Source organism: Pithys albifrons, chromosome 9 (assembly GCF_047495875.1).
Source record: "Pithys albifrons albifrons isolate INPA30051 chromosome 9, PitAlb_v1, whole genome shotgun sequence".
Classification (NCBI taxonomy): domain Eukaryota; kingdom Metazoa; phylum Chordata; class Aves; order Passeriformes; family Thamnophilidae; genus Pithys; species Pithys albifrons.
In genome coordinates this window covers 17,886,541-17,913,370 of record NC_092466.1, presented here as the reverse complement: position 1 = coordinate 17,913,370, position 26,830 = coordinate 17,886,541, and the positions used below count along the sequence as shown (strand labels likewise).

General features: G+C 39.1%; 1 protein-coding gene across 1 annotated transcript in view; it reads left to right on the top strand.

The window, feature by feature from the left end:
- Positions 1 to 5,271: 5,271 nt before the first annotated feature.
- TNKS2 (tankyrase 2) overlaps positions 5,272 to 26,830 on the top strand; it is a 30,584-nt gene continuing 9,025 nt past the window's right edge. The window contains exons 1-20 of the mRNA XM_071564466.1: positions 5,272 to 6,002; positions 11,594 to 11,818; positions 12,757 to 12,852; positions 14,047 to 14,083; positions 14,279 to 14,354; positions 15,650 to 15,744; positions 16,286 to 16,352; positions 17,969 to 18,155; positions 19,075 to 19,196; positions 19,677 to 19,768; positions 19,858 to 19,936; positions 20,442 to 20,613; positions 21,231 to 21,310; positions 22,294 to 22,439; positions 22,860 to 23,025; positions 23,316 to 23,535; positions 23,940 to 24,049; positions 24,757 to 24,945; positions 25,693 to 25,945; positions 26,600 to 26,682. Coding sequence (XP_071420567.1) covers positions 5,795 to 6,002; positions 11,594 to 11,818; positions 12,757 to 12,852; positions 14,047 to 14,083; positions 14,279 to 14,354; positions 15,650 to 15,744; positions 16,286 to 16,352; positions 17,969 to 18,155; positions 19,075 to 19,196; positions 19,677 to 19,768; positions 19,858 to 19,936; positions 20,442 to 20,613; positions 21,231 to 21,310; positions 22,294 to 22,439; positions 22,860 to 23,025; positions 23,316 to 23,535; positions 23,940 to 24,049; positions 24,757 to 24,945; positions 25,693 to 25,945; positions 26,600 to 26,682 — 2,703 coding nt within the window. The 5' untranslated portion in view covers positions 5,272 to 5,794. The remainder of the gene's footprint in view (positions 6,003 to 11,593; positions 11,819 to 12,756; positions 12,853 to 14,046; positions 14,084 to 14,278; positions 14,355 to 15,649; positions 15,745 to 16,285; positions 16,353 to 17,968; positions 18,156 to 19,074; positions 19,197 to 19,676; positions 19,769 to 19,857; positions 19,937 to 20,441; positions 20,614 to 21,230; positions 21,311 to 22,293; positions 22,440 to 22,859; positions 23,026 to 23,315; positions 23,536 to 23,939; positions 24,050 to 24,756; positions 24,946 to 25,692; positions 25,946 to 26,599; positions 26,683 to 26,830) is intronic.

Below are 26,830 nucleotides of genomic sequence, written 5' to 3'. Positions count from 1 at the left end.
GCTAATTTAATGACTTTTAATTCAGTTTTGTAATTCAGTTTGTTCTTAAGACTATTAAAACATAGTTATTTTAGAACTTTTTTACTTTTCTGGGTTTTTTAAGTTTTGTCAGGCCCAATTCTTCATTAAATTTAGGGTATAACCAGCTGTTGTGTTGCTTTGTTTTCATCTCAGAAGTCTGATAAAGAGACTCTATCTTCAATTTACTCATGGAACTAATAAATTAAACAGATGTCCCTTAAGTGAGGATTAGTCCCTTACATGCAGTGTGGCTCTCTACTTCACATTCAGGCAGGAATGCAAATAAATATCTTTGCCTGAGTACTACAAGATTTTTCTGTCACAAGCAAAAGTATCTTTGGATGGAGATTTTAAATGTTGTTTGCAGGAACATAAGAATTGTCTTAATGAAGCACAAAACTTTTTTTCTCCAAGAATATCCCTCACAAAATGTACTCTACCCTTCTTGAGACATTACTACTGGCTACAGTGAACCATAAGGTGTTGGAAAAATCATCTCAAATGAGAAGTTTCTGGTTGTCATGTGTTGGTTTAGCTCTGTGATACCTTATGCTTACTAGGACATATAAATAACTGTATTCACATCTCATAATCCTCCTTTAAAAAAAAAATTAGTATTTATTTTTATTGGTTATTATGGAAAATTTGTGACCATTACAGTGTGACTCCAACAACCATTTGAACTTGTTTCCTACTTTCTGTCATTCAGTTAAAAACATACATAAATATATTCTTCACAGTAAGTCTTAGGATTTTAATGTTTTCATATCAAATTTTAATTCTACTGTAATCAAATTCCTTCTCATTTCAGTTTCTCTTCTGAATCAGTGCCATGGACCACTTTTCAGCAGGAGCCTTCCTTTAGAAATACTGAAATTCACTGGATTTGGTAATTATTACTTCATGGTGAAACTAAAACAACTTCTTAAACAAAGTAACTGTGTTTCTTGGGCTTAAGTCAAGAATAGCCATGGGGGGTTGGTGTCTTTATTCCCCTGGACTGTGTTCCAAGAAACCATAATTTGAATTGTTGAGAAATTGCCTCTCAAAGATCTATCCGGAAATAACAACTTGGGAGAGGCATCACAACTTGCTGATCTATGTGCAAGTAATTGGAGAAGTACACCACCACTTTCCAAAAAACCATTGCATTTAGTTGCTTCTATGCTTTCCTTCACACTGCCTGCCCTGTATGGTATTCATAAAGTATAGGCAACAACTGATTTAGGTATCCAAATGAAAAGTATAGGCTTCTTATGCCATCAGTGGAAAGAGAGTGCTTCAGAGGGCAATTAAGAGTACATCACTGAGAAACCTGCCTGCTTTGTTAATTACTTGGAGGACCTGGATGCTTCTGTTAAATGCCCAGGATAGATTGTGAAGATGTCTGGACCTCCACATAGCCTTTTTTCTTTTTTGCTTTTAATTGGAACAGGAAACAAATATGGAAATCTGTTAAAATAATTGTCACTTGCACTGCAATTTAAATGCATGGAGAATCTCTCACTAGTCGTTGTTTCTCTGAAATTTCATCCCTCTAAGATGATTTTTCAAGAGAACCAATATTTCCCCATTACTACCTCAGCCACTTCTATGTAGATTATAACCTAAGTAGCCCACAATTTTTTTCTTTTGATTGGCTTCAGAAAAGCTGAATACGTTATGGTTGGATAGACACTCCAGTTTGCCTTTAACTGGTTTTAGTATTTTCATATTATCGTACCTATTTGAAACACAAATGAATCTGTTCTGCTGGCATCCCTAGTCAAAGCTGATCTTTGGCCCTGCTGCTCCTCTGCTGCTCGTGGCTTTCTCACTAATAACAAATAACAAATTCCCAGGTCTCTGCCATGTTCCTGTGCTGGCAACCCATGCAATTCTGCTTTACATGTCTGGACTCTATGTTTTTTAAAAAGCACTCTGTCAGCCCAGAATGTTCCAGGCACTACAGAAAAACAAACAAAAGCTCCCTTTAAGCCCTCTAGATATGTTTCTGTCTAGCAATCTTTGACAGCAAAACTGGAATAATTTTAAATCAATCACAAGGGTCCTGGACTAAAGGTTTTTTAGTGCATAATCTAGTTACCATGAACTCTCATACACTTATCTGTGCTTCTCCCTACCACTAAAAACACTCTTCTCTGACTGTCGTTGCAGTCACCAAGCTGATGAATAATTACCTTGGTTGCTGCATACACAGACGATGCTCTGATAACTAAATCCCCCACCGTTACAGCTGGCCAACAATCCACAGTGCATCCCCATCTCCTACAGGGACCACTTGGCTCTGTTTTGCTCCTCCCTGCAATGCTCAGTCTCTCAACATTTCACCATCTCCATGTCTCCTTTCTTGTTTTTTTAATCCCTTTATTATTCCAGAACAACATTTTATATTTATTCCACTTTACCCCCATCTGCTGGTAAAACAAAGCTGGCCCATATAATACACCACTAACAGCAGGTGACTAGCAGAGAAAAAGATTGGGCTCCTGCTTGTTCAAGATGCACAGTCAAAGTACTTGATGCATAGAACATGGAAGGGAAGGGAGAAAGTTTCTTTAAAGATCTACTGCTATACATATTATCTGATTTACAACTTGCTTTATTTTTGTTGTGAGCTTGTACTTCTTAAATTGGTCAGTGTCTCTTTTCATTTAGAAAGAGTAGCTTGCACTGAGTTTATAGTTATAAAAATGTAGTAACAAGCAATAGATCCCTTTTGCTTCTTTTGAAAATTAACTATTTTCTTTATAGGAATATTTTATTATTCCTTGATGTAAAATAATAAATATCACTGGTTTGGGTTTTTTTCCAAGTCTCATCTGGAAATACTTCAAATGGAATAAATTTAAGATCATTCTCCTTTTGGAATAAGCTAAATTTCTGAACTCTTAATATATTCCATTAATTCTAGCATTTTACTTTGCTTCCTAGAGCAAGGCAAAGCACTGCAGGGACCAATTAGAAAATGCTGAGAAATCCTCATGACATGAAAGGCTGACAGCTGAAAATCCTAAGTCTGATGAACTGCCTTGTAGATTGGCATGGACAGTGTCTCTCTCCATAAGCAAACAGTCTCTTAAGCAGAAAGGAAAAGGGTTTCATTGTAAGGCTGCCTTAGTCTGTTGTACCAAACAGTCCCTCTTTTTCTTTACTTTTCTAATTCTTTTTCTATTTAATTTTCCTCTTCTTTTTCCATCATCTTCTTTTTTCCTTTTTTTTTTTTCCTCCTTTCCTTTCCTGCCCTCTAGCGACCAACCAAGCATGCTTCTAATTAAACGGAGCACACTTCCAAAATACTTTATGTTTCTATTAGGCTCGATTATGCCACTTGCATAAATGAACTGCAAAGGTAGCGGCCATTGGTGTATTACAAACGACACAAAAGGAATAACAGTCAGATGTTTCCGGGCTGTTAATAGCTGAGCCTCTCGGGTGGTGTTAATAACAGGTGCCTCTTGGAAAATCTCTTGAATAAACTGCTGCCTCTTGAAAAATGCCTACCACATATATTGTGTGGGATTGGGCATATATTTCAGCTACGGTTTTCTAACCATAATATTGTACAGAAGATGGAAAAACATTGGATTTTACATATTATTTTCTCATAAATAAAAATAAAAAATAGTAGGGATTTTTATTTGATGTGAACCTCAAGTCATTGTGTAGACTATTAATACACTGAATATGTCCTAAAATATGCTGTGAGTCTTTGACTCACTGAATTCAAGGCTAATTGAATCCTGTTCTTACAGTGTAATATTTTTTTGTTTCCATTCACAGAGACCTGCCATAGTTTCAGACTGAAGCTATCAAGAAGACCTTGGAAAAGGAAATCAGGCTATAGGTAATTTAGAGTAATAGTATCTTTTGGGTATAGTGATGCAGAAAGAATGGGGAGTTTGTTTATTTTAGACCATACTCTATATAATCTTATAATCCTGCTCTTTTTCTAACTCAATTTTTTTTTTCATTAGCACTTAATAATTTCTTAAACCAAGGAAAGAGGCAATGATAGAGTTTATAGTGGAGCAGTTAAATAATTGTTCTGATTTTAAACTTACTTAAAAGACCTGAGTAGCAGGATGTGTTTGTATTTATAGCGGTATTTGCACTTCCACAGACTTTTAGATACATTGTCTAGATACTTTCAGATACACACTCTACTTCTTCAGTTTTTAAATGAGAGCAGCCAAGTTAATGCATTTGCTGCATCTACTGCAGGCCCAGAGAAGTGTTTATGAACTCAGAAGCTTGTATATCTTCTCCAGATATGCTGATGGTGCCAATAAAGGATACAAAGGTCAGCATTGCAGGTCTTGTTTTCAGTCTGTGGAGCGTGCGCTTAGGAAGGGAAGTTTTCATCATGCATACTTTGGAGAAGTTGGGAAGGTCTGGGATGGCTGCAGGCCTATGATCCACATTTGATGACAGTTTATTCTGGAACATGATGGCCCCATGCAAAGCACTGGATGAATTATGTATGCGTGACAATGCTGATCCAGGAACTCTGGCCATAGCCTGACTTCTCCCTGCCTGCTGAGCCCAGCTTGTAATTTAAAGGGAGAAAAAACAGCGGGATTACAGAAAACACACATGACCAAGGCATCACGTGTTTGCCGAAGCAAGTGGTTTCTGTTTCTGTGCTGGCTGCATTCTTCTGTCACACTGCTACTGTGGCTGCGTGTAAGTCAGTAAATTGTGCGAGGACACAGGCACAGGGATTGGACCTTGATCTGCTGCTATAGCATGGTGTGGGCCTGCCACAGGTAGTAATCTCCAAAAAAAATTCCTGGGCACAGTTTAGGCATTAGTATGAACCAGGGAGAGGCAACGTGGATGTAACTGCCTTGTTTCAGGGACAAGGGTGTTTAACAGAATGGAAATCACTGAACTGTACAAAGGGGCTGGATCTCTTTCCTTGTTCTTAGGCCACTGATTTTCCTCATATAACAACAGTCTGCAAGTTCAGTTGAGTTTGGAGGTACCTATCTCTGCCTTTGGAAAGGGAAGCTACTGACCCTATTCAACTGTCTTTTCCAAAGCAAGTGTTTTAATATGGCATGAGTGCAAAAAATACATTTCAAAATTATCGACTGAATCCTCTTCCAGTCAGTCCCATCTTAGGGTCAGGCTTTTCCATGAAGCCAGAGGCTCACCAGAGGGAAAGAGGTGCTTGCTTTCCTTTTGCCTTCCAAAACGTTGAACTGGCAGTCAACTAACACTATTTTCTGATATCTGTTTTTTGAGACTAAAAAAGAAAACTATGTCATTGATATTGTGTAATTTCCATTTCATAGTTATTATGTGATCACTTCCTTTTGAGCCTTACACATTTTAACAGGGAAAAAAAGCGTTCCTGAACAGTCGTCGCCTCCTACTCTATTTAATTACTGCAAGCAGCACAGGCACATTTTGGGACGAATGTGGGACGAATCGCTGGCGCTGTGTTTCTTATGCCCTCATCACGCCTTAGGGGAGCGGCAGCAGGTTCAAGGCAGGAGGTGTCCCTTATCTCTCACGCAGCTCCCCGCACGGCTTGGCATATCCCTGCCCGGCCCGGCACAACCTCCTGCTGGGCACAGCCCGGGTCCGGCCCTGCCCGCTGCAACCTCGCCCCCGTCGGGGCCCGCAGGGCTGGCCCTCGGGCCGGGCCCCGCTGTGGGCGGTGCCTCCGGGCGCGCCTGCGCACGAGGGGGGCGGTGCGCGATCCCTCCGCGGGGCGCAGCGCCCGCACCGGAGCGTGTGCGGGGGCTGCGGGGCCCGGCCCGGCATGGCGGGGCGGCGCTGCGCGGGCGGCGCGGCCGCCCTGGCTGAGACACCGGGCTGCGGCGCGGCGGCGGCGGCGGAGCCGGCCCGGGAGCTGTTCGAGGCCTGCAGGAACGGGGACGTGGAGCGGGTCAAGCGGCTGGTGCGGCCCGAGAACGTGAACAGCCGGGACACGGCGGGCAGGAAGTCCAGCCCGCTGCACTTCGCCGCAGGTACCGGGCGGGGGAAGCGGGGGGGCAGCGCCGCGGCCCTCGGGGCCGGGCCGGGGGCAGCGCCGGCAGGCTGGGCCGCTCGGGCCGGGCCGCGGGGGCGGGCCCTGCGCGGGATCCGAGCGCTCCATCCTTCCCAGCATCGCGCCCGGCCAGGCCCAACCCCGGGCGCGTTCCGCGCCACCCACGCGGTGGGGCTGCGAGCGGAGCAGCTACGGCTGTTCTGTTTCCTTTCCCTTTTTCCCCTTTTTTTGAAAGCAAACCTCGGTGGTCTCGAGGACACCTGGAGCGGTGTTTGTTCTGTTCGTGTTGTGACATGTGAGCTCTGACAGGGGCTCTTGTCCCAGGTACAGTTCTCATGGATTTCAGCAGGCCTGCGCATTTTTAGAGCTGCACCCACGAAGGTGCCTGTCAGATAACCGCGTTTCTGAGCTTTTTGCGTTTTTATCTTTAACAAATGGACTTTGTTAATTCAGGACCTAAGTACGCAAACAACTGACGTCACAAAACAACTGCTTTCCCTGGCAGCAGGCCAGAAGATTGTATCCCACCTTTTCAGACAAAGAGCTGACTGTAATTTTCCGTGTTGTTTTGATTTGATTACAGCTTTAGATGTAGGACCCCATGGCTGGCAGGCTGCAGGAGACAGCAGCTTCTTTACAGCTAAGCAGTATGGATAGTTTGTTTTTTTACTCAGTTGTCTTGGGAAAGGTTTCTACTTAAGGTGACACTTCTTTGTGTTAAGAGGTCTTGACTCAGACTTAAGAGGTCTTAAGTTCTTGAAAGCCTTCTCAGGACAGCAGCATTTCACAGTTTAAAAAACTTGATCAGTAAGAGAGCCCAAGAGACAAAATATCCTGTCAGAGGAAAACAATTTTGTAGCTATCCCTTTAAATGCAGCAGTCCTGCCTGCTCACTAATTAACTCTGAACTTCTAAACAAATGTGTGTGTTTTAGAGCATTTTGGAGAAGTGAGGTGGTTTGTTTACTTGGTTTTGGTTGGTTTGGGCTTCCTTTGAGTGTCTAAGATGTTTCTCGTTCAATTTGGTGATCTAGTTTATCTCTCAGGACAGCAGTGATCTGTCTTGACTTTAGAGAACTCCTGATCTATAGAAAGATTTTTCTTCAAAAAATTGCATAGCAATAGGTTCATGTAATTGTTAGACTTGTAATGTTGGTGTGTAAATGGGAAACACCATGGCCATGCTTTAAATGTTCTTCAGACCTGATACAGAGACATTAATTGCTCCTCTCACCAGACTGTAGGAGATGCTGAAAGTTTCTGGTAAACATGTGGTATAAAATACTTATGTCATTTCTGCATTTAACACTCTTTACTTCCTTAAGTTGAACTCCACAGTTGTCAGTCCACCTGCAATAGACTCCATGTGAAAGGTGGGCATAAGTAACTCTTGAATTTGGGGGTTGTTTTTGTGTTGTTTTGCCTCTCCCCTGTTATTCACAGTTGGAGTAATACTAACTTCTTCTGTCTCTAAAGGAATTATATTTCAGGAAGTAAAAGCAAAAATCTGTTGTATTCCTGTCTCGGTTATACTGTCTGGCTGGGCATTCTTAGAAAATATGTTACAAAACTTTTCTGACCACTTTCATTCAGATTTGAGACTTCTCATATGGAAGAGATGAAGCTGAAATATGCTGATAGGTTTTGTATTGCCCTATTTTTGGGTTTTTTAGTGGTATTCTGGGGTCTGAACTTGAGTTCTATTTTTTAAGTATTTTCACAGATTTAACCTAGCATTTAAAAAAAAAGAAATTCCACTTTTTCTATGTATCATTTTACAAAAGTGGATTTTAAAATAAAGTGTATAATAAAAAACTGCTTCAAGCTCTCTGTGAGCATGTGTCATTATCAGAGGTTGTACATACTGGCTTTTGGGAAACGCTGCTCTTCAGATTTTGTAGTGCACAACTGTGTGCGGTGGGTAAGTTGTACTGAAGCTTCAGTCAGGAACCCGCCACCCTTCCCAAGAAAAGGGGCTCCATCGTCTCCCAAAAAGGGGCTCCATCGTCTCCCATCATGAGCTGCACATACTTGCTCGAGTCCATCTTTTTCATCACAGTGTGTGTCAAACTTCACAATATCACAAGTTTTTTGGCACTTGGCTGGTACCAAAATGCCCTTCCTGCAATCTGAAATACCTCAAAAATATGAACATCCAAGGTAGAGGAGATGAATTGGAGCTCAGTTCTTTCTGTTAGCTTTTCATTTCGTCAATATTACCTGATGTCAGTTGTGACACATAGTGAGTGTAAATAAATAATTTTTAATTGTATACAATTACACATTTCTATTATGATTAATAATCATGAATTGTCAGCTAAAATTTTGTAACTTTTCAGGGAATAAGTGCAATGGGATGTTCAGCTGTCACAGACAGTAGAAGAGGGTCAGCTGAAGATCTTGAGCAGGCAGCCCTCCTTCTCTGCAGAAAAAAAACCCCAAGTGTTCATAATGATGGGGCCTTGCACAATTGCAAGCTGTGATCCCATTTACATGTTTTTTATTTAAAAGCTCGTGAGCCAAAGAAAATCCCCACCCTTTAAAAATTACAATGTTGGGATTTTTTTAAGTGTTGAAACAGTTTTTTCGGCAGCTGACTAATGGTAAGGAGAAATTGTTACAGTAGGTAGTGGCTGCCTGCGTTGTGTCAGCAAAGGCTCTCCCTGTTTGCCACTCTCAGTGAAAACAGCAGAGAGAGATCATTGTGCAGCTTGGACACTTCCTCTGTACACACATCCTTTAGAAAGTAATGAGAAAATACTTCTCCTTCCATATATGGTGCCCTGTTGTGCAGATGCTTCCACAAGGAAGTCAGGAATCCCTGCCCTACACTCAGTGCTGGAGAGAAGTTACAGAATTTGATGTGATGCAAATGAGCCCGTTACCTTTGCTACAGGTAGTTGCATTGCAAGGTGTTGCTGTACTGAGAGACATGTTCCAAATGGATGCAGGCTTTGCACAGGGAGAAGCTACGGGTTCCTCATCAACTGTATGTGATTGAAACCATGTACTAAACAGAGGGATCCAGATGAACTCTCTATGCCTATTAAGAGGTTCCCTGCAGCTGATTTTCAATTATGGAATTGATTCCTGCTAAGGTTGGCATTTTACCTTCAAAAATGTGGCTATACATCAACCCTTTGAGGGATAGGAATGCCTTCTTTACAAGAATGAGTGGCTTAGCTACCAGATATGTAACTTCTGGATGAAAAATTTGATCAGAGGCTTTTCTAACATAGTTGCTGCAGTCCTGGAAAACATTTTTTGTTACTCAATAAGCTACCAAGCAGTTTGTCATCAAATAACAGCTTTGATGATGTGTTTACAGGACTCTGGCACTTGTGAAGGTCTCATTTGAGTGGATTCTCAAAGAATTTAGTAAATTTTGAGTATACATTCAAACTAGAAGCAGAATTTTTAAAAAGCTTGAAGACGGAGAAAAAAATCAGGACACATTTAAGAAAAATAACAGAATTTATCATACCTTGTTAGGAAAGCTAAATGTATTTAAGAATGAGAAATGCACTGCATATAATTTACTATATAGACATTATGGTTGCATGGGTATATGTATAGGTACTGATTTTTTTTTGGCAGCAGAAATACACATGCATGTACAGTGAATATGGTTTATTGTGCCTTTGCAGATGAACAGGTTCTGCATGGACCGTATGTCTGATCCAGCTCTCATCCCAAGTGTGCTGAGCTCCTGTTGTCTGTTAGGACAGCCAGGGTGGGTGGGTGTCATGTTGAGACTCAAAAGTGAATTTGCTGTACAGTGTGTGGTTCTGTCGTAGGCGAGGGGCCAGTAAGCTCTGATTTGTGTTGCTGAAGTCCATCACCAGTATAGCCTTGTGACTGTTACGCGAAAACAACTTGCAGTTCATTCTGAGATTAAAAAGTTTCACATAAAATGGTTTTTATAACAAGACAAATCTGTGGCAAATGTGGTTCCTTATGAGACTTTTGAGGGAAGAAAAGTTTAGAATTTAATTAAGGCTTTTCTGAGTACTTTTCCTGTCCTCTTTGGCATATACTTCTACAAGATCTTCTCTTACCAAGTGGGATCCAGAAGTTGATTAATAATGGTAGTGTTGTGGTTTTTTGAGCTCCAGATGGTGAAAGTGCAAGTGCCTGCGTCTTGCTTGAGGAGAAGGATTTGCTGAAGTCAGTTTTAGTGAAAAACATACTCTGAAAATGTTGAGCCACAACTAAGCTAAAGCTAAAAGCTCAGTTGTAACTGAAATGTTGACAAGTCTGGTATGCTTTGTCACTTTGTCACTGAGGTCTCGAGGCTTTTGTCACTGGAACTCTGTGGTGTTACCAGTAATATTACATCCTTTCTAGCTTACGGTTGCAGGGACTTACACCTACTGACATTCCGTGGATAATATGTAGCGAAGTTTAAATTTGCTACAAGTGCGTATCCTGATGTTTGGCAACTGTATGGTTATTATGTCTGAGGGGAAAGCTTAAGAATTCATCCCCACCCAGGTCTTGATCTCTGCAGGAAAACAGTTTGTAAATCAGATACTTAAAGCAAGGAAAGCCAAGTCCTGCACATGTGGGTTATTTCCCAGACGGAAATTTTTTTGCTGTCCTCTAACTTGAATAACAGGCTTATAGAAAAGTGTTTGAAAATGTATTCTTGTACTTCAGTCATGATCAAATATTTATAATAATTTTAGACATCACTGAAAATAGAGTATGAATATGTTCAAATTATGGTTGTTCATACTCATAATAAATTTCTTCAATATAGAATGGTGTCAGATAAACCTATGTCCCTAAGGGTTTTCTTAAGTGATCATTTCAAAGATGGAATCTGTATACACATTAAGTTAATTATTCTTTAGAAGGCAAACAGTTATGCTTCTAGTCTTAACCTGAGAGTAGTGCTGTCTGCTTACTTTTTTTAAAAAACAAGAAACTTAGTTCTGTAAAATACTTTTCATGTTATATGAATATTTTTTAAAAAGCTTAAAATACAAATTGTAAACGGAATCATAGAATTGTTTGGGTTGGAAGGGGCCTTGAAGATCCAGTGTAGTTCCAACCCCTCTGCCATGGACAGGGATAGGAGTCACTAGACCAGGCTGCTCAGGGCCCCATCCAGCCTGGCCCTGAACACTTCCACCTTGAGGCACTGCGTGTGTTGGCCTGTAGCCAGTCTCATCCTTACTGCTCCCAGGGACCATCTATTGGCCCAGGGTATCACACAAAGTATTGTTCAGTTTAATAGCCATATAAAATGACTAAAAATAGTTGTTGTTGTCACTATGTTGTTCTTTTTGTTGCATTTTCAGGAAGGTGTTTACTCGTGGGAGCCCCATCAAGACGCTCATTGTTCCAGTAACCTTGAATATTATTTTTCTATTGATTTTTAACCTGATTTTTAAGGGTTTCAAAAACAGCCTTAGTGTGTAAATGCTCCTTTAGTAAGTAGTGCCAGTTGAAGTTGTTATTTAGAGTGGTTACTGTTAAATTTAAGTTTATTATTTTAATGTGCACATGTGGGACACAGAATTCTCTTACCTCATCCTGACACCTTTTCTCCCTTTTACTCTTCAAGGTTTTGGTCGGAAGGATGTAGTTGAATATTTACTTCAAAGTGGTGCCAATGTCCACGCACGAGATGATGGAGGCCTTATTCCTCTTCACAATGCTTGCTCTTTTGGTCATGCTGAAGTTGTCAATCTTCTCCTGCGGCATGGTGCAGATCCCAATGCTCGGGATAATTGGAATTACACTCCCCTTCATGAAGCTGCCATTAAGGGCAAGACAGATGTCTGCATTGGTAATTTTCTCCTACTCTTCCTGTGACTGATGCATTTCTTTTCACTGTGAAAAAATCCAGAACCTTTTAAAGACCATTTTTATTCTATGAAGCTCTGGCTGATATAAGGGTTAAAGCTAAAAAATCTTTCATAAACATGAATTCATATGTCACTTGTTATGTGTCACTGTTTTTGATAATGCCTAACTATGAAGGTTCACATTGACATCAAGGAGAAAGAACTGTAGAGTGTTGTGATGGAGCTAAACTGTTCTATTTCAGCTTAGACTCTTGTGTGGCTGCTCACAGTGCAGTGGAAAGAACAAAACTGTTTTAATAATGGATTCATTCTGTCTGTGTGTAACAACCATGTTAAATTAGTTAAGACAGGAGCTAAACTTCAGTTATATTGACCACTTGTTTTGCCTGCACAGTTCCTAAGAGGAACTTCTTAAGAGGTAGAAAGTTACATATGTGATCAAGAAACAAATTTTTTGATTGTGTGGTTTGCTCTCCTTTGCTTTAGGAGCACATCTAGAGAGTTGTTTATATAACATTACCTGTTTGTCCTGCGTATGAGTGCAAGATGCATGGCCTGGCGCCGCTGTGTACAGTCTAGGGCACAGCCATTTGTGGATTTGGATCCGCGTGCTCTGGAGTTGATGGAAATAGCTACTGTTTTTTTCTAGTGTGTCACAAGCTTTCAACTGAAAGTGTGTCTTGCCAGTCTGTTGTTGTTCCCTTTCTGCTCTGCTTTTTACTCATAGAATGTGTGTGAATGTTGTTCACTGGATAAACTGTTCCCAGATGACATTAGGGAATTCTGACATGAAAAATCTGAGAGAGGAAGTTAGGATTAGTAACTGGGTGTTTCTTTTATTGCTTGCAGCTTACAGTAATGATAGATCTCATAAGCCTTGTCTTGTAGAATTGTTTTCTCATGAAAGGCATTTTTGTAGTGCTGTTGCAGCACGGTGCTGAGCCAACCATCCGGAACACAGATGGAAGAACAGCTTTGGATTTAGCAGACCCGTCTGCAAAAGCAGTGCTGACTGGTAAGTGATAATCTTTAGATTAATTTATGACTAATAACAGTTGAACTAATGTAATACAGTAGTTTGGGTTTTGTCCTTTTGATACTACTTTAACTTCTCTCTGTTTTGTAATTCTGAGTACTAATTCCCTTATGGCCTTCATCATCTCAGTCAGGACATGTGTTCTGCATAGTCTGTTGTGCTAGTTCAGTAATAAACTGTCAAATTTTTAGAATCATAGATTTGTTTGGGTTGGAAAGGACCTTAAAGATCATCTAGTTGTACCCCTCCTGCTGTGGTCAGGGACATTCACTGGACCAGGTTGCTCAGACCCCCATCCAACATGACCTTAGACACTTCCAGGGGCAGGGCATTCACAGCTTCTCTGGGAAGCCTGTACTAGTGTCTCATTACCTCTGAGTAAAGAATTTCATCCTAACATCTATTGTGAATCACTCCTCTTTTAGTTTAAAACCATTTCCCCTTGTCCTGTTGGTATCTACCTGTGTAAATGTATTGATGTGACTGAGGTAGAGTTCCTTTCCTCATAGCAGCTCTCACAGGGCTCTGCTTTGCATTGGTAGCTAGAAAGGTGTTGATAACACACCAGTGTTTTGGCTACTGCTGGGCACAGCATCAGCACCATAACATTCCTCTGCCAACTGAGGGGCAAGATCCCAAGAGGGGATACAACCAGGCCAGCTGGCCCAAACTAACCACAGGGGTATTCCATACCCCATGTGATGTCAGGTCAGATATGAATGCTAAGGAAAGGAGCAGGAAGGGGAGCATTCATTGTTTACATTAGTTGCCTGCTGAGAAACCTTTAGGTGTGCTGAAGCTTCCTGGGAAGTGGCCAGACACCCCTTACTCATGGGAAGTAGACAATAAACCTTGTTATTATGCAAAATTTCACTTCTGCTTTAATAAACTACCTTACCTCAATGTAAATAGCATTTGCCATCTTATTCCCTCTCCCCCATCCAGCTGGGAAGGGGAGTTGATAGAGTGGCTTGGTGAGCACGTGGTGTCCAGCCAAGGTCAACCCACTGCAGTAAAAAAATTGCTCTTCCTCTTTTCTGTAAGCTCCTTTATGTACTGAAAAGAGTACTTTCAAGTATTTCTAGCACTTACATTCTATGAAATTTTAGAAGAGGAGGATAAGTAGTGAATTTCACATATATAGATGTTTATTTGAGCCCTTTTGTCTTCTAGGTGAATACAAGAAAGATGAACTCTTAGAAAGTGCCAGGTATGTAGGTTTGAAATGTATCTGGAATTGGTTATATTTTCAAAATCATATGTAATTAATATATCTATTAATACAGAGGTGAACATAGTTCTTGAGATCTGCTGAACATTATAGCATGGAAAAATATAAAACCTGAATAAGCTACTGAAAATTGGGATAAAAATAATTCTGCCCATTTTGTATCTTGTTTTTCAGGAGTGGAAATGAGGAAAAGATGATGTCTCTTCTTACACCATTAAATGTTAACTGTCATGCAAGTGACGGCAGAAAGGTATTTTTGTTTAAAAGCTGATTTAAAATTAGTTCTCTCTTACATATTTCACAGTTATTGTTTGACCAGATTTTAAAAATGTTAAACATAAAATCTATTTTCTTCACTATATGTGGGAAAATAAGATTCCACCTCTCTGGCAGCCACATGATTGCTTGTTTGTTTTTTAATCTTAAAGGGACTATATAGGTATTTCTATCTAGGAGCAATAAATAAACACCTTTTCAGCTGAAACTTCTGCTTGACCTCTCTATTTACAGTGATAAAGAAACAAGGCCTTTTCATAGATTTTTATTGCTATCAGATACAGGCCCCTTATTTGCCATGCACCCTAGGCAAGTTATCCCTCCTGTTTCAGGAGCAAGCTGTTCATTGCTGTAAGTGTTGTAAAGAAATAATAGGTTCAGAATCTCCATTCTGAAAAATCCTGAGTCTTCTGGGTTTAGCCTATGGAAGGTTCAGATTATTGAGTGTCAATTTTTGGCATCCTTGTTGTTGTCATTAAGTATGTGTATTCATTCACCTCAGTGTTGATCTAATTACTTTCTGGTTTTCAGGCTTTGTGGTAAGATACTGGGATCTCTAAAACACTGATGCATCTCTGTTTTCTCATCTTCTAGTTCAGAAACTCATCCTCTAGGAACTGTACAAACCCAGTTCAGCAGATGGGTTTGTAAATGTAGAGGATAAGATTTCACTAATTTGTAGCTGTGCCCTTAGTGCCACAAATGGGAATGCTTGAATGCATTTGATAGAAAAGACCATAAAAGCAATTATCTGTCTGCTCTGTGGATGGTGAGAGTTTGGAAGAGAAGATTCTTTCCCACATCCCACTAACTTACTGCATTCACAAATGTGGATAGCAAGCTCAGTTGAACTTACTTTATTGATTGGCAGGCAGATTTCTTCATAATTTATTGCTTCTAATGGCCCTCCTACTTACGCTTTCACAAGGGTCATAGTTTGTGCCAGCAGAGTATTCCTAGTTACAGCAGGCTAAAAGACAAAGACAAAAATGGATTGTAGGACTCAAAAATTCTTTAAGAGGGTCTTTGTCACCCAAATATGTTAGTGATGGAGTAGATTCAGGATTTGTGTTTATGTTGACTTCTAGAGTAGTCAATAAATAATGAATATAGTTATCAAATATCTGACTCAAGCGCTCTGGTTTTTTTTTAACCTTGTGAGTCTTAAAGGACTTCAATATTTAGTACTGTTAACAAGTTTTGAAAAAAAAATATAAAATCAACCCTTGATATTCTGTTACTGATCACTTGTACATTTTGTCATTTCAGTCTACTCCATTACATTTAGCAGCTGGGTATAACCGTGTAAAAATAGTGCAGCTCTTACTGCAGCACGGGGCTGACGTACATGCTAAGGATAAAGGGTACGTTCCTTTTTTCCTTTGTTCAGAATAAACAGAGTTTGTTAAAAACCAAGATGAAGTAAAGAGCAATAATACTGTTTTAACCAGGAAGAATTTCCAACCTGAGACTGTTCTGTCATCTTCAAGCTTTCTGTTATGACAAAAATGCAACTTGCTTAGTTTTCAAGGGAGGAGAAATATTACAGCCATCTTCCTGTGGAAAAGGATATAGTTACAGTCACTCCTGAACATCCTCTGCAGATAGTGCTTTTTGCTTAGAGGTCCAAGTCTGAGTGAAACCATTTCATCTGCAGTGAGACAATGCAATTAACTTCTCATCTTCTGATTATTTTAAGTGTTTATTGTTCTGATAAGTGCTGATGGGATTTTCTGGTTTCTTCTCCTGCTTCGTATTTCCCCTCAGCTTCATTTGGTTATCTCTCATACTATTTTTGTAAAATGCTCAAGGTGCAGCATAGTACCATTTGTAGTGTTATCAATGCATTTGGAATTGAAATATGTGTACTGAAATAATCATTCTTCTCCTTTTTCTTGTATATAGAGATCTGGTGCCACTACACAATGCCTGTTCCTATGGTCATTATGAAGTAACAGAGCTTCTAGTAAAGGTTGGTCTTTGAAGGCATGAAGTTGCATATTATTAAATAAGAACAGTTTATAATAGACTAATACAAGTTGCGGATTTTTTTGTTTGATAGCTTTTGCCTTACATGTTAATGATTATTAAGCTGGAGCGACAGAATCTTCTGCTTGCAAGGAAGCTTTTTCTTTATAAATGTGCTTTCTGTTTTTAACCTTCTTTGCTCCAAAGTTGAATGTTTTTGTACCAGCAAGTAAGTACTGCTTATCTCAACCTTTCTACCCTTACCCAAAAAATTTCCACCAAAAAGCCCCCTACAAACTGAGCAATATTTTGAGTTTGACAGTAGAGGAATATTTCAGAAGGCAAAGCAATAAGAGATGTTTAAAAAGATTATTAGTAAAGATAATAAATGTTTTAAAACTAAAGATTAATCAGTCTCTTGAGGAAATGAACTTTATAACATCAGTTCTGGTCCTGAATTGTAGCATTCACCCCAAAGAAAGAGAAATGTGTCAATTTTCTAACATAGTGAACTCTTGTAACTGAAGTGGCTCATCTGCAGTATGTTAATCTCGAAGATAAGTGTGAAGCACATTAAACTAGTGGCTTGAAGGTATGGTCTGCAAAACAGTCTGTTTTCTCCACCAAGGGAGTTTTCAACTGTGCCTATTTTCAGCTGCCACAGCAAATCAAGATCATTGTTACAGCTGAGGATGTTTCATTAGATAACTCCAAATATTTGGATGATCAGCTCATGTTCCGTCCTGGATGTCTCAGCCCCTCACTAATTACCTGTGTCTTTCTATTTGTTCAGCAAAAAATTAAGTGAAAAAAAATTGAAATAAGTATATATTGCAGTAAATATAAATAGTCATGATTTTTTTTTACTTCAGAGGCTAGTTGTAAAGTGCATTTTTGCAATGGTGGTACTAGACACAAAAAACCCACAAACTTCTGCGCATACACTGTGTATCTGAACTGTTAAGCTGGAGTTGTGTTCCATGTGGATTTCTCCTGCAGAGAATCTTCAATTACTTTTTACAAAGCCATACAGGTTTAAAAGAAGCAATGGGAAAGTGCATGTCCTATTAGACTTGATGACAGTCTGAACTCGAGGTGTGATCAAAACTGGAGAAGAATTCCACATACATTAATCATACAAGAGCAGTGCTTGCAAAACCTTGTACTTAAATATTTTGAATTGTAGTTAATTTTGAGTGCCCACATACTTTTAGATGTCTTGACATTCATATCTTGGGAATTATTCACACAACATATGTTTATCTTAGTGCAGCTGTTCATTAGGTATTTCCTAGAGCAGCAAGAAGGAGTTTATTCAAAGGTGATTTGGACTATATGACTACTTCCCTTTCTCCAATTTGACCTGTAGCAGAGCTGCTTTCCTTGTAGAGATGCTGAAAAAAGCCTGAAGAGGCCAGTCTGCCTTTGGCTTCTGCGAATGTACCTGTGGGACACCAGAGCATTAAGAACTGCAATGTGCTGAAATGTTGTGATAGACTGAAAACAAGTGTCTCCGAAACAGTTTGCATATAAGCATTGATTTGAACTAATAACCTTGTCTTTTTCTAACGATCTGATTTTGATATTGCATCTTTTTTTTTTACCCCTTTCAATTTCAAGCATGGAGCATGCGTGAATGCAATGGATCTATGGCAGTTCACCCCTCTGCATGAAGCAGCTTCTAAGAACAGGGTGGAAGTATGTTCTCTTTTGCTAAGTTATGGTGCTGACCCAACACTGTTGAACTGTCACAACAAAAGCACCATTGATTTGGCTCCAACACCCCAATTAAAAGAACGATTAGCATGTGAGTATAAAGTGAGATCAGTTCTGTAGTTACAGCTTGTGATGTGTACTTAGGCTCACTAGACAGTGACTGGCCAGAAATCAGATTGGGAAAATGCTTGCACTTTCCAAGCAATTGTGCAATATATGAACAGTACATTTCACTGTTTATAATTTGAGAATGCTAGATTTTCTGAGTGTAGGCATTTAAAATAATTTTGCTGTCAGTTTTGTAGTGATGTTGTGATGGGGTTTGTAGCTTTTCTTCCCTGAATACATGCTTTCCCTCCCAGCCTTGCCAATACACTGTTCATACTTGCTCCTGTCATTGCATCAAGACTGTTGAAATACTCATTTTTATTCCACAGTATTTTGTTTGAAGAAAAGGAAAAAGCTAACTGTTTAGAATACTGAATATATTTGAGTATGCCACAAACACTGAAAGTGCAAAGAAATTGATGAAAGGCATTGATTTTTGTCCAGCAAATTAAAGGAGTTGAAGAGTGACCTCAAATTCCGTTCTTGAGTGGTCAAAAAATAACTTTCTGGGTTATGTAAAAATTGTCAGTAAATACCAATTTAGACTTCATGTTAGCATCTAAAAATGGTTTTCCAAAGATAGGTCAGAATATAGATTTATATATGCTTGAATGGGTTCATATGTGAACAGTAGAACCTACCAAGTGGTGAGTGAAATAGATCTTGTTCAGCCAGTTTGGATGTCTCTGACTTTGGTTTAGAAACAAAGCAAAATTCCTACAGTGTTTTGACTGAACTATCAAGTTCTGTCGAGTGATGTAAAGACTTGAATCAGAGTTGAAAATGTCTGCATCGTGATCTGCTGAATAAAGTGAATGTTTTTGTCTAACTGAAAGAAAAAATTCTCTTGATCTTTCTTGAGCCGTGATAACCTTCTGCTATGTGTTTATTTGTTTTTAAAGATGAATTCAAAGGTCACTCACTGCTACAGGCTGCAAGAGAATCAGATGTAGCTCGTATAAAGAAACATCTTTCTTTGGAAACAGTGAACTTCAAGCATCCTCAAACACATGAGACAGCATTGGTAATATCTCAAGATTCAGTAATGATTTTGCTTATAGTGTGGCTGATCTAAGCATACCATGTTATAGTTTAGAAATAAAATTCTCAATGTCAGCAAGTATAATTCAGACCAACCTGGAATATCCAGTGTCTACTTAAATAATACTGACTAATACCTTGTTCTTAATGTTAAGACTAACCTAATGGCCTTTTTAGGTTGTCTAAATGACTATTTTTGTGGAATAGTCTCATTTTAAGCTACATGTGACGACTTTGCTTGTAAAGCTTGATGGTTTCCAGCAGTTATTTGAGGGGGAGCCCTACCAGAGTAAATCCAAAAACCCCTTGTAGAATCTTTCAAATTAATAAGCTTCTACTTATTTTAGGGCTTTTTTTTGCTGGCTTTGTACACCGCCAGCTCTTAACTGCCAACTGATCAGCAAGCAGTAAAACCAATATATTAGTGGCTAGTTGTTTATCCTGAATTTTTTAATGTTCACAGCACTGTGCTGCTGCATCTCCATATCCTAAGAGGAAACAAGTATGTGAATTGCTGCTGAGGAAAGGAGCCAACATCAATGAAAAAACAAAAGAGTGAGTGGTTACAAGTGAATACTCCTAAGTGTGTATCTAGAAGATTTTGCAAAATACATTTTGAATGATTCCTTTTTTTTTGTTTAAAGCTTCTTGACTCCTTTGCATGTGGCATCAGAAAAGGCTCACAATGATGTTGTTGAAGTAGTTGTGAAACATGAAGCTAAGGTATGTGTATCATGCTTTTTTTCGTTCAAATTTGTGTACTGTATGTTTTCATACCATGAGAACAGACAGCCAAGTAGAAAGCTTTTCTAAATTAATTAACTTTGAAAGGTTCTAGACTTATACACTTCAGATGTAGGCTATCTGTCCATCACTACAGCCCTGTATATTGTAGAATCATTGGTGTTTTGGTCCTATTGTGTAAGAAATGCGGATGTAGTTCTCTTTGTGAATGGAAAACTTTTTGAGTGTCTTATACAGTCCAGCAGTAATAATGAAATGTGTAAGGAGAAGAGGTAGGGAGTATATGTGAATATCAAGAAGCTAGACTGAACTGTGTGACAAGTAGATACTACATGATGTTACCTGCAATAAACGTTACAATGACCTTTGGAAATATGCTAAAGTAAAAGTCGGAAGAATATTTGTTAAGTGCTCCCAGTGAGCAATGATAACATCTTTAATACTGATCTTTGATGGTGGAATTTCTTGTCTGTGTTATATTTAGGTTAATGCATTAGATAATCTTGGCCAGACTTCTCTTCATAGAGCAGCACATTGTGGTCATCTTCAGACATGCAGGTTGCTGCTGAGTTCTGGATGTGATCCTTCCATCGTGTCTCTGCAGGGCTTTACAGCCTTACAAATGGGGACTGAAAGCGTGCAACAGCTCCTACAGGGTATGCTGATTTATTCAAGATCCACTGTAGTGCTTTGTTTTATTTGCTAATTCAAGTGCTGTCAAGAAAAATAGTGAAGACAAAAAAAAAGTGTGTTCTTCAAGAGATAGTATTGGGTTGTGGAGTTCTATTCCCTGGTTAACAGTATTGTTTACTCTCTAGATGTCAGAGGTGCTCAGAACGCTTGTGACATAAGCCCCTGAAATAATTTTAGGAAAGTCCTGACATAGTGTGTGGGGAATCTTGAAAGTTATTTTCTAAAGTAAAAGATGTCTGCTTTTTATTTGTGAGCAGAGGCAGCAGTGTATGTGGATTTTCAAGACTAAGGTTTGGACATTATACATATGGGTAAACTTGATTCAGTCTAATTCTGAAACTGAAATAAGAATCCTTAGTTGGTTCCACAGTACTTCAAAACACATAGGAAGCATATTGCTAAAGACAACTTTGCAAACACTATTAGCTCTGTCAGCAAATAGTAAGCATAGGCAAAATTTGTCTGTAATGGTTAACTTTATTTCAAGGATTTCCCTTAGAAAAACCTCATTATTTTCCATCGTAACAAATTCCTGCAACTGCTTACATTTACCTGTCATGCAACCTCATTTATTTTGCAGAAGGGATCCCATTAGGTAATTCTGATGCAGATCGACAGTTGCTGGAGGCTGCAAAGGCTGGAGATGTGGATACTGTAAAAGTAAGCTTCAACCTGTCTTGAAAAATGACAGAATTTGTCATGGTTTAACCCCAGCCAGCAACCAAGCACCACACAACCACTCATTCACTACCCCACCAGCAGCATCAGGGAGAGAATTGGAACGTTAAAAGCTGGAAAACTTGTGGGTTGTGATAAAGACAATTTAATAGGGAAAGCAAAAGCTGCACACACAAGCAAAGCAAGACAAGGAATTAATTTGCTGCCTCCCATGAGCAGGCAGGTGTTCAGCCATCTCCAGGAGAGCAAGGCCCATCACACATAAAAGTTACCTGAGCAGACAGACTCCATCCCTCCAAATGTCCCCCCTTCCTACTTCCACCCCTACTGAGCATGGTGCCATATGGTGTGGAATATCCCTTTGGTCAGTTGGTGTCACCTGTCCCAGCTGTGTCTCCTCTCAACCCCCCACACAGCCCCAGCCTCCTCACCAGCGTGGCAGCACAGAAAGGCCTTGGCTCTGTGCAATCCCTGCTCAGCAACAACATCTCTACATGATCGGCCCTGTGTGCAGCACAAATCCAAAACACAGCCCCATACCAGGCACTGTGAAGGAAATTCACTCCACTGCAGCCAAAACTAGCACAATATTGTATCTCGGTGTATAATTTCTCAAAGCAAGCAATCAAACAGCCCTTCACTAACTGCTTTACCATTGTGATCTGTGTCCTAAGAGCTTTATATTGCACAGTTATTACAGATGACAAAATATGATACCACCTCTAGATGTTTGCCTTATAGTAAAAAGCATAAATAAGTCACAGGTGTGGATTTGGGAGCAGGGCAATTTTTTTGTTAGGACACAATCTGTGAAAAGTAACTACTAAAAATAAATTAAGAAATAAACTTTCTTTTTAATGAAAACGGTTATTCAAAGTTAGATGTGTATAACAACATTCTGTGACTAAATTAAAAGTGCCAACACTAGATATAGTGACATATGTTTTGTTTTGGGAAATTCACAGAAGCTTTGTACAGTTCAAAGTGTGAACTGCAGAGATATTGAAGGACGTCAGTCTACACCACTTCATTTTGCAGCTGGATATAACAGAGTTTCTGTTGTGGAGTATCTTCTTCAGCATGGAGCTGATGTGCATGCAAAAGATAAGGGGTAGGTGCTCATATATTTTTTTGGCAGTTGTAGTTGATGGTATCTGTCAACTTTTGAGTATTTCTAGCAGATAAGCATCCCATCTTCAGACATTTTGTTTTTTTATTTTCATGGAAACTTCTGTTAGAGTGATCATATTCAGAATATCCAAAAGCATTGTGCAGTCCTTAAGACCAGTGTCAAGAATTTCTCTGCCCCTGTGTTTTTACTTCTCTTCAGTGCCATTGGTGACTGCATTTTCACTGATTTGCCAATATGTCCTCCTACTATATTGTGGGGGGGACTGTTGGGGGGGGGGGAGAGGGGAGAAGTTTTTGTTATGGTTTGATTATTGAAAGTTCACTGTGTTTTTAAAGTTTTGCTTGGTGAAAAAGCACCCTGATTTTAAGGATAATTTTCTTTTCTTTTAATTGTTTCCAGAGGACTTGTCCCTTTACATAATGCTTGCTCATATGGTCACTATGAAGTTGCAGAACTGCTGGTTAAACATGGTGCAGTTGTCAATGTAGCTGACTTATGGAAATTCACTCCCTTACATGAAGCTGCAGCAAAAGGAAAATACGAGATTTGCAAACTCCTGTTACAGGTATTACATATGCTGGAGAAAGCTTACTTTCTTTTTTGTTCACTCTGAAATGTAAATTGACTTCTTTGAGAAATGGATTTGTGCTTTGTGGTTTCTAAATGATGGTAGTTAAATGTTTTCAGAAAAAGGGATACTGTTAGCACCTATGTGGTCCTTTCTCACACAGTAAATGGAAGGTTCTCTGAAGGGTTCCCATATGTATCAGTGTTTGCTCAGTAAGCTGTAAGATGCTTAAGACACAGCGGGTTTATCCTGCTGGTGTACTTACCACCTTTTTTTGATCTACCCAGCATGGAGCTGACCCTACAAAGAAAAACAGAGATGGAAATACTCCTCTGGACCTCGTTAAAGATGGTGATACTGATATTCAAGACCTGCTTAGAGGAGATGCAGCTCTACTAGATGCTGCAAAGAAAGGCTGTTTGGCCCGGGTGAAAAAGCTGTGTTCACCTGACAATGTCAACTGCCGGGACACACAGGGACGACATTCAACACCGCTACATTTAGCAGGTCAGTGTTCTAATTACTAGTTTGATCAGTTATTAATTACTGTGACTGAATTTTCTATGTCTGATCAAGTTTAAAATGTAGCCTCAAGCTAGAGGAATTCAGTATTTTCTCTTTAATAAAACTATTATTTCAGGCATATTAATCTTACATGGCTCTTCAAACAGTTAATATTTAATTTCCTGTTTTCTTTCACCAAAGAGGATCTTATATTGTTAATTGATAGGTTTTAAAACTAAATACTCTTAATTAGAGTGAAGCCGTCCTCGCTAATAGGTAATATACTGTCTTCACTGGCATTGACATACTATCTAACTTTCAAGTAATTTAAGTGAGTTACTACTTCTCTACAGCCTGTTGTGGGTGTGTTTTTTTAATTCTATTTATTCTGTCCTGCACTCTTCCAGCTGGTTACAACAATTTGGAGGTTGCAGAGTATCTGTTGCAGCATGGAGCAGATGTGAATGCACAGGATAAAGGGGGTTTGATTCCTCTGCATAATGCAGCATCTTATGGGGTAAATATTTCAAACTTTTTTAGACTTTATTTTTTTAAAAACGAGTTATACATTTTATTGGCAGTATTGTGAGCCAGTACTCTGTAGAATGCTTTTGCTATTGAGTTGCAGTGTAATCTTACTTGTAAACCATAAAATGAATAATTCGATCATAGCTCATATTGTAGGTGAAGACTCTCGGGAATTTGTGAAATCATGTTTGGAGTTTACAGAATGGAGTTTTCTGAGCATGAACATCTAGAAAACCAGCAGTTCGAAAGGTGTTCCATAAAATGCCTTTCCTTACCTGTGCCACTTTAATTTTATCAGCAAGATCTCACTTTCACTTATATGGCTGCTGTTGAGACAGCAATTGGTTTTTTGAACTGGCTGGATCTTGGTTCTTTAATCAAATCTTTAACCAAAACAGTTGAAGTATTTTCCAAACTGGAAGTTTAAAATCAGGCTTTTTTTATCTTCACATTCCCCTGGATTTGGGACTCTGTTTTACTCTGTCCTCTTTTCACAAGAGAACAAATCTTAACTTTTTCTGGTATGTTAAAAGTGAGGAAGGAACGACCCTGTTTTAATAGTAATGTTTTAATCACAGTGTATTCTAACAAAAATCAGAATTGCTCTGATTACAGAGAATTATCAGTAATAGTTCTGAGTTACTCTAATGCACTGTGGTGCCTTGGAATTTAACAGGTTTTTTTTTATTTTTCCAGCATGTTGATGTAGCAGCTTTACTTATAAAGTACAATGCATGTGTGAATGCTACGGACAAATGGGCTTTCACACCTCTCCATGAAGCAGCCCAGAAAGGAAGGACTCAGCTTTGTGCCTTGTTACTGGCCCATGGTGCTGATCCTACTCTGAAAAACCAAGAAGGGCAAACGCCGTTGGACCTGGTCACTGTAAGGGACAGGGCTCATCTGGGGAAATCTGTACTTAGCTGCTATATTTGTGACAGCTCATCTAAAAACTGCCTCTGGAGAAAAGGGTTATACAGCAACAGCAACTTGTGCAAAATTTAAAATACTGTGGTTTCTCTCGTGTTTTTATTTGTCTGGTAAGGAAAGTCAGTAGAACCTTTTTGAAGTGTCTGAAGGATTTCAGGCCTGTTACTTGAGTATAGACTGAGGGGAAAGAAAGCCACCAGCAAAAAGGAATTTATTGTTATAATTTGCTGCTTTTAATTCAGTGCTAGTGGTTTGACTAGCACAAAAATTGTGTAAGCAAACTTTATACCCACATAAATTTAAGAAACTATCTGGCTCTTTAATGTTTGGGTATGGAGTTTTTTTAAGTATTATAATGCAATCCAGAGTCAGGGTAACTGTTTTGTTTCATAAATTCTGCTGCCGGCAGAAGCTTCTATTCATTCTTTGTAGCAAATTAGTTCTATTTAACTATCCCTAAAGTTTTCACTTTTTACCTTACTGCAGCTTTTATTTTTCAGCTTTTATTGTTTTTCAGTTTCAAGTATGCTGTTGGCACTAAAGGCTCTTTGTAAACTGCACTGCAAAATGCCTATTTTCCATATATGCATTTATTTATCTTATACTATACTTAAGAAATCTGAAATAATGATAGTGCATTCTAGGAAAAAACACTATGCACAAGTGTTCCTCTGTTTTAATGAGTTGTTTTTTGCTCTTCAGGCAGATGATGTCAGTGCGTTACTGACAGCGGCAATGCCTCCTTCCGCCTTACCAACTTGCTACAAACCTCAGGTTATAAGTGTATCTCAGACTACAGGTTCTGCAGCTGATTCCCTGTCTTCTGTTCCATCCAGTCCATCAAGTTTGTCTGCTGCAAGTAGTCTTGATAACTTGTCTGGTAGTTTTTCAGAACTCACCTCTGTTGTTGGTGCAAACTGTGCAGAGGGAGCTACTATTCTGGAGAAAAAAGAAGGTGAGGCTTTCTCAGGAATTAAAAACATTTCTTTAACATACAAAATAATACAATAGAAAAGAATACAAAAGTGTGATGTTTCCCATACCTGCATACAGTTATTATGACATATGCTGTATTTCTATTCCTTATGCCATTAACAAGGAACAGAAGTCTAAAAGTCTTGTAGTATAAGATTTTACTACTTCTCCCTTATAAAACCTTTAAAGTGTGTTTTGCTGTACAGAAACAGAACGGTGAATTGTGTTTTAAAAGTGAAGTCAAATGAAATTGGGCTCCATATCAAGCAGTATTTTACTACAAACTTCATCTCGTTTCTGAGAGGCTATTCTTAGATGAAGTACCTTAAAAAGATTTCTTCTATGACTTTTTAGTTCTCAGTATATTTTCTGTTTGAACTTGCTTTTCTGGTAGCTAGTTTGTGGCTTATTTTGTGGAAGCACAAAGACTGTTCTTAGTGAGGTAGAAATTTTAAAGGACTAGGGTAGACTAAGTCATAGTTGCTACTGGTTAGTGATACAGATATTTAATCCCATCTGCAGAAGACCAGAAGTTTCTGTCTCTCTCATTGTTGCCACAGACAGTGTGAGTTGTATATACTTTATTTTACAATGCAGGTGTGAATCTTCATTGTGAGTTTTTCTTCTTACACAGTTTCAGGTGTCGATTTTAGCATTAATCAGTTTGTGCGGAACCTTGGCCTTGAACATCTAATTGACATATTTGAGAGAGAACAGGTAAGTGGCTACATTTATTTCCAGATACTCAGCCCTAGCAAGCAAGGGGATAAAGCTGGGGACAATAATGTTCATAACAGTTTAACAGTGTAGCAACGTTTCCTTTCAGTGCTATAAATGGTAGAGTGAGTAAGTAGTCAGTGTGATC